Below are 9371 nucleotides of genomic sequence, written 5' to 3' on the forward strand. Positions count from 1 at the left end.
TTCTTCATTTATTACTTGGCATTCTACTGTAATTCTACTTGGCATTCTTCTTCCCCATTTAAAAAATTTATGTATTCCTTTATTTATGTTATTATGGACTTAGGTATTCTAATATCATTCAATGTGATATAACCCTTTATTATCATTATTTATTTTGATACTCAAATTGTGCCATGATTTTTACTAGGCCACTGCCAAGGTTCATTCTGTTTATTTAAGGGTTCTGAAAATATGAAATATGAGCATTGACTAAAATTAGTGAGGGTGATTTAATTGTAGACTGTCATTTTTCTACTTATGGGTAAAATGTTAGAGTCTTTAATCAAGATTTTTTTTTTTAACCTCAGGTCTGGAATCTACAAATATTTTAAAGTTTGTAGATATAAAACCTGGAATTCCAAGCCAGTTCTAGTTTTTAAACATATGTGTGTCACAGAAGAATAAGAATGCTACTAAAAATAGAATCCTGAGGACTTAGTTTTAAAACCTGTAATTTTTAGGATCTGTTTTTCATTTTTAAGGAACTGATGTCTTTTAATTATGGTTAGAAGGAAAGCACAAATTCTCATTAGAAGTGGGTTGGAAATAAATAGTTTCATTTCTAATGCTTTTTCTTTTTCTTTACAGGAGGAGAACTATTTATGCAGTTAGAAAGAGAGGGAATATTTATGGAAGACACTGCCTGGTAAGTGAACTTTTTGTGGTTGCATAGATTCAGGTAATTACAAGCAAAGCCCCATTCCCACTATGGGCATCTACATGATTCAGTAAATTGATCTGGAGCCAGTCAGTCACTCAGGACCTCAAGGGGGAGAAGCAGTTTTGGGACTGGGCAACTATGGAGGTCACATCATTCCTTTGCCCTTAGGCTTGAGTGGAACGCTCTTCACACCAGTTGTTCCTAACAGAACCATTCTCATTGCGGCTTTCTTTCCTTGAATTGGTAAGCTGCCTGCCTTGGCTGTGGGTGAGTGTGGTTTTCCAGTGAACCTTTATGTGTGGAACAATGGAAATTATCAGAAATCATCTCCTTTTTTTTTAGGCTATTTCTCAAGGTGCAGTCTTAGGGAGGTGATAAGCCTGGGCATATCATCTGTGGATTGATTATATAGTCAGGATGGGATTTACCCTCCTATTTCTAAACATGTCATCTGCTTCAAATTAAAAATATGCACATCCTTTTGTGAAACAACAATCTTGGGTCACAATAAATCAGTTTATCCTACACATTAATTTAATAGAAAACAACACTTAAATGTTTTTTTCTACCTTGATTACCAAAACTGCATTCCATTGTTTAATTTCAGGCCTTTTCTAACACAGAAGCTGCATTTAAGAGCCTTAGGGATGAAGTGCCCTTTTTTGGAGGAGGCTCACTGAGCCGTGTTGGAGGCTGTTTGTGGTCCTGCTGGCTGTGAAACTGCCTCAGTCCTCTAGGACACACCCTCTCCATCCTGGAGTAATCTGCAGGATTGCAACATTGTTATGCAGCCAGTATTGCAGTGCCTTGTGCTTTTCGAATCCAGACAGGGTTGATTCAGCCCTTTATTCTTTTGAGGTAGATAAATTTGAGTGTCACACAGTTTATAGTTGTGGGCTGGCTGGCAGGAGGGAGGGCAGATACTGTGGGCCTAAGCTGTCTATAAATATGTAGCTGTATTAAGTAAGGGATGAGTGGGCTTCTAAGGGTCAGGTTATAATATCCCTTTTGAAATCAAGACTTGATCTCTGAGAATAACAAAGTTCCTATTTCCTATGGGATTTTAAAGTTGGGTGTGGATGGGAGAAATTTGCTTTGAAATGAATGACTCTTAGCTTAATTCCTACACAGACAGAACAAAACATGACCAATGTCAGTTTAGCATATTCTGGACATCTTTGCAATTTTAGCAGTATATTCTAATGGCAAAATAAAGCACTTTATAGTTTCACTAAAATGAGTGAAACATAAATGTCCCCATGCCTTTTGGCAGCATCCTATGCCATCTCTTTTTCCCACACATCCCCCTACCCCACTAATTTGGTCTTTGGTGCATGTCTGTTTCTTTCAAGGAATTTTGCTCCATACATAAACTGCTTTGGATAGATTACACTCTTTTTTAATTTTATTAAATCACTTTTGTTTCCAGCTTTTACTTGGCAGAAATCTCCATGGCTTTGGGGCATTTACATCAAAAGGGGATCATCTACAGAGACCTGAAGCCGGAGAATATCATGCTTAATCACCAAGGTGGAGACATACCGTAAACAATTCTATAGTAAATAATCATCTTAAAATCCTCCCACACAGGTCATGACCATTTTCAAAGCCCCGTATTCATCTCTCTATTTTGTGTATTTCTTCCCTCAGAATTTATGGCATAAGAGTACTTGCTGATGTTTTAAGTCTTTAGGTAATTACGCTTGGTGAGAGTAAAAGAAGTTGAGGGTAATAGTTGCTCAACTGCTTTTTTAGTTTAATCCTTACTCATTATAGTTTTTCATATTTTTGGAATCCTTACATAAAATGTTGTATAATGTTTTAGACTGTAAAAGCCAGTCTAAACATTAATTTTGGCTTGTTACTTAAATTGAAAAGTGAATATTAATTATATAAGTCGTGTTTTAATAATGAAAATATGTAAATATTGGCTGGACGCAGTGGCTCACACCTGTAATCCCAGCCCTTTGGGAGGCTGAGGTGGGTGGATCACCTGAGGTCAGGAGTTCAAGACGCCTGGCCAACATGGTGAAACCCCATCTCTACAAAACTACCAAAAAAAAATTAGCTGGGCATGATGGTGGGTGCCTGTAATCCCAGCTACTCAGGAGGCTGAGGTGGGAGAATCGCCTGAACCCAGGCGGCGAAAGTTGCAGTGAGCCAAGATCGTGACATTGCACTCCAGCCTGGGCGACAGAGCAAGACTCTGTCTCAAAAAAAAAAAAAAAGAAAATGAAAATATGTAAATATTAGAAGCTATGCTTCTTACTGTAGGTTTTATTAATGCTGGAAAAAGGATTGAAATTGAATCAAAGTATTTGATAAAACTTTGGAAATATGATGTTTAGTAGGGATCAGGTTACTGGGTTTTTTTTTTTTTTTTTTTTTGAGACGGAGTCTTGCTCTGTTGCCCGTGCTGGAGTACAGTGGCCGGATCTCAGCTCGCTGCAAGCTCTGCCTCCCGAGTTTACGCCATTCTCCTGCCTCAGCCTCCCAGGTAGATGGGACTACAGGCGCCCGCCACCTCGCCCGGCTAGTTTTTTGTATTTTTTTAGTAGAGACAGGGTTTCACCATGTTAACCAGGATGGTCTCGATCTCCTGACCTCATGATCCGCCCGTCTCGGCCTCTCAAAGTGCTGGGATTACAGGCTTGAGCCACCGCGCCCGGCCTTTTTTTTTTTTTTTTTGAGATGGGGGTTTCACTCAGTCACCCAGGCTGAAGTATAGTGGCATGATTACAGCTCACTGAAACCTCTGCCTCCCAGGCTCAAGTGACCTCCCACCCCAGGCCCTCAAGTAGCTGGGGCCACTGTGGCACACCACCATGCCTGGCTAATTTTTGGTATTTTTTGTAGAAATGGGGTTTCATCATGTTGTCCAGGGTGGTCTCAAACTCCTGAGCTCAATTGATCTGCCCGCCTTGGCCTCCCAAATTGCTGGGATTATAGGCATAATCCCCCTTCCCCCCAGCCAGAATCAGTTTATTCTTGCTGTTTGTTTGCAACAACAAACATAAACATCAGAGAGACTGATAATCTATACAGCTATAGATATAGCACACTGAGCCTTGACTACAACTGCATGCTGCTACAGACAGCTCAACTTATGCTAATCTGGGCTGTGGGTAGACTTGGCAATTCATACCCCAGAGGAGCAACCAGCTGACCCAGGGTATCTAGAAGGTGGTAGCAGCTGCTAATCTTAGATGTCTACAGAATAATCCATGAGGTAGTTAATTGGTTCAGACTCTTAGAAAATGATGTATGAACAACCGAGGCTCATATAAACATTCCAGATTATACTCCTCCACCCACCTTTTTTTTTTAAGGCAAAATTATATACTTAACTGAATATATCATGGGAATCAGTGTCTCTTCCTTCCTCTCATCAACACCTTCTCACTCCCCAAAACCTGGATTCTGATCTGAATTCTAAGTCACAGGATAGAAAAGGGGAGCAATATAATAGTTAACTTCTTTGATTCATAAGGTTGAGTGTATCAGATGGTTCTGTGAAAATAAAGGCCATACTTCTTCTGTATCAGAGTGTAGTATATATTTACATTTGAATCAATAGGCCATTGTGCCTTTTCTGTGAAATGAACCGCAAATACTAGAGTCCCTGAGGTTGCTGAACCACTTGTTATGACAGTCCAGTAAAGAAAGCTAAACTTGAACTGAAATGATCTTTGTATGAGGTGGTAAGTTTTTTACTTTCTGGATCAGCGATGATTGATTCGTACTATCTAGCAATTTTATTTCTTTCCCCTAATTGGTAGCATTGGGCAGAGTGAGCTACCTTGTTATAGTGACTTTCTGAGACCATTTTCAGAACTCTTCACAGATCACTGTGATAAAAGCTATATATTTGAAGTACTATCTCACAAAGGTATAGAATATGTTTTTGGGGGTCTGTGTACTTAAACTAGACTTCATAAAACAGTTTTCCCAGGATTTTTCTTTTTCGGGATGGTAGAGGATTCTGTGTATACTTAAAGCCAAAGCCTTAGACAGGTTATTTCACTTTTTTCTCTGTCTTTGTTTTCTCTTTACTAGATAGATTATATCATTGGCAAAAGGTGACTTTGCCCTAGCCTTAAACAGTTCGCATCCCATTTTATGGATGGTACCTTGTTCTTGACATCTGCAAGAAAAGTTAAATGGAAGGATAGATTAAGGTGTTATGTGACATGTTCAAACACTGCACATACTTGGAATTCTGAGAATAATCATGCTGTAATCTTTCATTGTAGGTCATGTGAAACTAACAGACTTTGGACTATGCAAAGAATCTATTCATGATGGAACAGTCACACACACATTTTGTGGAACAATAGAATACATGTGAGCTGCATGTTAAGCATAATTGGTTTGGGGGTAATAGCTAATTTTACCTCTTTTAAGGAATCGTATCTGTTTTCTGTACCCTTATTGACTCTGTATATTGTTTTTAAAATTCTAATTCAGATGATATGCAAATGGGTGAAGTTTTAAGCGTATTATTTTTCTCATTGTAGGGCCCCTGAAATCTTAATGAGAAGTGGCCACAATCGTGCTGTGGATTGGTGGAGTTTGGGAGCATTAATGTATGACATGCTGACTGGAGCAGTAGGTGCACAGTTAAAAGCTGCATGTATTATGGTCTGTGCTGAGTCACTGTAGCAAGAGACCTGTCCTGTGCTTTCTGAAAATGTTACCAGTGGAGTTTTCAAAGCCCAGAGATTTGTTATTAGTAGTTTAACACTAATAATGCTGTATGATTATATGGGATCCCATACTTTCAGAAACATTTTCATTTATGATCTATGTCATGGCAGACCTGTGAAATAGATGTTGAACAGATAATGCCCTTATTTTATAAATGGAGAAACTGAAGCATAAAAATCACATCGCTCACTTATTATCACACAGCAAGTTAATGGTGGAAACACAGGCTTCCTTCCAGGACACTGCTACTTCCTCTGTCGTGTTGCTTAAAAACTGCACTTCTCCTGGGCACAGTGGTGCATGCCTGTAGCCCAAGCTACTCAGGAGGCTGAGGCGGGAGGATCATTTGAGCTAAGGATTATTAATAGAATCTAGCCTTGACAACATAGCGAGACCCTATCTCTAAAACAAAATAAAGGTCTTTAGCAGTTAGCCTATTTCACAGCATACATTTCTGATCTCCATGCATAACTAATTCAGGAAATGGGTAATATTGTTATTTAAAATTTGTTTCTTATATACTAATATTTTTCACTCCCTGCTAATATTTTTCACTTGTCTTCTACTCTTAGCCCCCATTCACTGGGGAGAATAGAAAGAAAACAATTGACAAAATCCTCAAATGTAAACTCAATTTGCCTCCCTACCTCACGCAAGAAGCCAGAGATCTGCTTAAAAAGGTAAGGTTCTTAAATAGTCACTGACACTGTAAGATTCAATGACTAGGATTTAACTAGATAGAATTTAATGTATGTTTTGAATAAAGAGTCATATATAAATATTGAACAAAAAGTCTTTCATTTTTGAAGGTAAAGTACAGATTTGTTTAAAGACTTTCTTTTCATATTCTTTTTTTAGTTCTTTTTTTTGAAACAGAGTCTCGCTCTGTCACCCAGGCTAGAGTGCTGTGGTGCAATCTTGGCTTACTGCAACCTCAGTCTCCCAGGTTCAAGCGATTCTCTTGCCTCAGCCTCTCGAGTAGCTGGGATTACAGGCATCTGCCACCACGCCCGGCTAATTTTTGTATTTTTAGTAGAGACAGGGTTTCACCATGTTGGTCAGGATGGTCTTGAACTCCTGACCTCAGGTGATCCATTGCCTTGACCTCCCAAAGTGCTGGATTACAGACCCTTAAACAATATTCAGTAGTAATTAGTAAACTATATTTTCTTTTTTTTCTGAGATGGATTCTTGCTTTGTTGTCCAGGCTGGAGTGCAATGGCATAATCTTGGCTCACTGCAACCTCCCCCTCCCAGGTTCAAGTGATTTTCCTGCCTCAGTCTCCCTAGTAGCTGGGATTACAGGCATGTGCCACCACGCCAGGCTAGTTTTTGTATTTTTAGTAGAGAAGGGGTTTCACCATGTTGACCAGGCTGGTCTCGAACTCCCAACCTCTGGTGATCCACCTGCCTCAGCCTCCCAAAGTGCTGGGATTACAGGCATGAGCCACTGTGCCTGGCCAATAAACTATATTTTCTCAAGGCAAAGTAGACAAGCAAAGTCTAAAAAGGAAAAAAAAAATCAGTTTGACTAGGGTTCTTTACCCAGGCTTTTTTTTCCTTTCAAGCTGCTGAAAAGAAATGCTGCTTCTCGTCTGGGAGCTGGTCCTGGGGACGCTGGAGAAGTTCAAGTACGGTTTGGCATCTTTGGTGTTTTGTGGGGAAGATAATGCTAGTTTTATGTATTTCTGCGGGTTATATGTAGTTGCTTATAAGTTTAGCTTATTTTGTGACTTGTAACTTCAAAAAGGTGATTCATTTATCAATCCAGCAAAGTCTATTCCCCTCAACTTTTCTTTCTGCTTTTTTTTCCTAGGCTCATCCATTCTTTAGACACATTAACTGGGAAGAACTTCTGGCTCGAAAGGTGGAGCCCCCCTTTAAACCTCTGTTGGTAAGTATACATGAAAGCATATAATTGGGTGCAGTGACTCACGCCTGTAATCCAAAAACTTTAAAGGGCCGAGGTGGGAGGATTGTTTGAGGCCAGGAGTTCAAGACCAGCATGGGCAACATAACAAGACTCCATATCTACAAAACATTTAAAAGTGTGTATTTTTAGTAGAGACTTAAAATTTTTAGTAGAGACTCTACTGGGTGTGGTGGCATGTACCTGTAAGTCCCACCTACTTTCGAGGCTGAGGCAGGAGGATCACTTGGTATTTTTTTAGAATAAGAAAAATCAAGGCCGGGCGCGGTGGCTCAAGCCTGTAATCCCAGCACTTTGGGAGGCCGAGACGGGCGGATCACGAGGTCAGGAGATCGAGACCATCCTGGCTAACACGGTGAAACCCCGTCTCTACTAAAAAATACAAAAAACTAGCCGGGTGAGGTGGCGGGCGCCTGTAGTCCCAGCTACTCGGGAGGCTGAGGCAGGAGAATGGCGTCAACCCGGGAGGCGGAGCGTGCAGTGAGCTGAGATCTGGCCACTGCCCTCCAGTCCGGGCAACAGAGCGAGACTCCGCCTCAAAAAAAAAAAAAAAAAAATAGAATAAGAAAAATCTCAGAGCAGACAGAAACATTATTTTTATTAGCAGTTCAAAGATCTCTGGTTTATCCTCTCTTCAGCATCTTTGTTTTTATTTATTTTATTTTATTTTGAGACAGAGTCTCACTCTGTCACCCAGGATGGAGTGCAGTAGCATGATCACAGTTCAATGCAGCCTTGACCTCACCAGGCTCACGTGATTCTCCCACCTCAGCTTCCCGAATAGCTGTGACTACAGACACGTGTCACCATGTCTGGCTAATTTTTTTGTATTTTTTATAGAAACAGGGTTTTGCCATGTCTCCCAGGCTGGTCTCGAACTCCTGGGCTCAAGTGATCCACTCACCTCAGCCTCTCAAAGTGCTGGGATTACAGGTGTGAGCTTCTGCACCCAGCCAAGCATCTTTTATTTTTGTACTATCTTTTAAAGAACTAAAGCCAGTGGCAACTGACTGTATTAGCTATTTTTAAGTCAGTTATCTAAGACAATTAAATATTTCAGGTAGTTGGTACTTTTCTTTTTCTGGTTTTATTTTGCTTAATTTAACCATTTTAAATATGATTCTCTGGGAATTTTTTCTTCAAAATATATGTGCATTAGTTTGCTAGGCTTGCTGCAACAAAGTACCATAAACCGGGTGGCTTAGACAACAGAAATTTATTATCTCATAGATCTGGAGACTAGAAGTTCTACATCGTGTTGTTAGAGTTGGTTTCTTTGATGACTGTGAGGAACTGTATGTTCCTTGCCTCTTCCCTGGCTTCTGGTGGTTTGCTGGTAATCTTTGTCATTCTTTGGCTTGTAGGTGCATCACCCGGATCTCTGCCTTCATGTTCACATGGTGTTCTACCTGTGTGCATATCTGTGGCCAAATTTCCCCTTTTTATAAGGATACCAGGCATATTGGATTAGGGTTCCTCTCTACTCCAGTAGGACCTCATCTTCATTAATTACATCTGCAATAACCCTTTCCAAATAAGGTCACATTCTGAGGAACTAGAGGTTAGAATTTCAACATACGAAATTTTTTGGGGGGTGGGTAAGGCACACGCTTCAACCCATGGCAATATGTTTTTGAGTAAATGAGTTAGTATGTTAGTTACTGTCTTTCTCCCACCTTAGAATCTGAGAAAATACAGTTTCTTTTTCCATTCCTTGGGATGTAGGTGGAGAAGGAGGAGGATGATGATGGTGATTATTTTTTGGTCATGGAGCATAATGTGACCCACTTTAAAAAACAACAGACAGTTGTAAGGAGGATAACTGTCATACACCTACCGCCCAGCTTAAAAAATGATTAGGTCATCTTGTTTAAACATAACTGCCATCCCAGCATCACACCTCAGAAGTTGACAGTTTGCCCAGTTTTTTTTTTTTTTTTTCGAGATAGGATCTTTCTCTGTTGCCCAGGCTGGAGTGCAGTGGCATAATCATGGCTTATGGCAGCCTCAACCTCCCAGGCTCAAGGGATCCTC

General features: G+C 40.2%; 1 protein-coding gene across 7 annotated transcripts in view; it reads left to right on the plus strand.

The window, feature by feature from the left end:
* The window catches only part of RPS6KB1 (ribosomal protein S6 kinase B1), a 64196-nt gene that overhangs the window by 43073 nt on the left and 11752 nt on the right, over positions 1 to 9371 (plus strand). For 2 of the 7 annotated variants that reach the window (XM_033183721.1, XM_033183722.1), the window contains 7 exons: positions 628 to 685; positions 2130 to 2230; positions 4954 to 5044; positions 5218 to 5308; positions 5980 to 6087; positions 6976 to 7038; positions 7224 to 7301. In XM_033183721.1, the coding sequence (XP_033039612.1) occupies positions 628 to 685; positions 2130 to 2230; positions 4954 to 5044; positions 5218 to 5308; positions 5980 to 6087; positions 6976 to 7038; positions 7224 to 7301 (590 nt within the window). Of the gene's footprint in view, positions 1 to 627; positions 686 to 868; positions 944 to 1307; positions 1559 to 2129; positions 2231 to 4953; positions 5045 to 5217; positions 5313 to 5979; positions 6088 to 6975; positions 7039 to 7223; positions 7302 to 8701; positions 8899 to 9371 lie in introns of those variants that run through there. The other 5 variants (XM_033183723.1, XM_033183725.1, XR_004430704.1 and 2 more) reach the window with 4 other exon arrangements.

This window comes from Trachypithecus francoisi, unplaced genomic scaffold (assembly GCF_009764315.1).
Source record: "Trachypithecus francoisi isolate TF-2019V2 unplaced genomic scaffold, Tfra_2.0 Lachesis_group20, whole genome shotgun sequence".
Taxonomy (NCBI): domain Eukaryota; kingdom Metazoa; phylum Chordata; class Mammalia; order Primates; family Cercopithecidae; genus Trachypithecus; species Trachypithecus francoisi.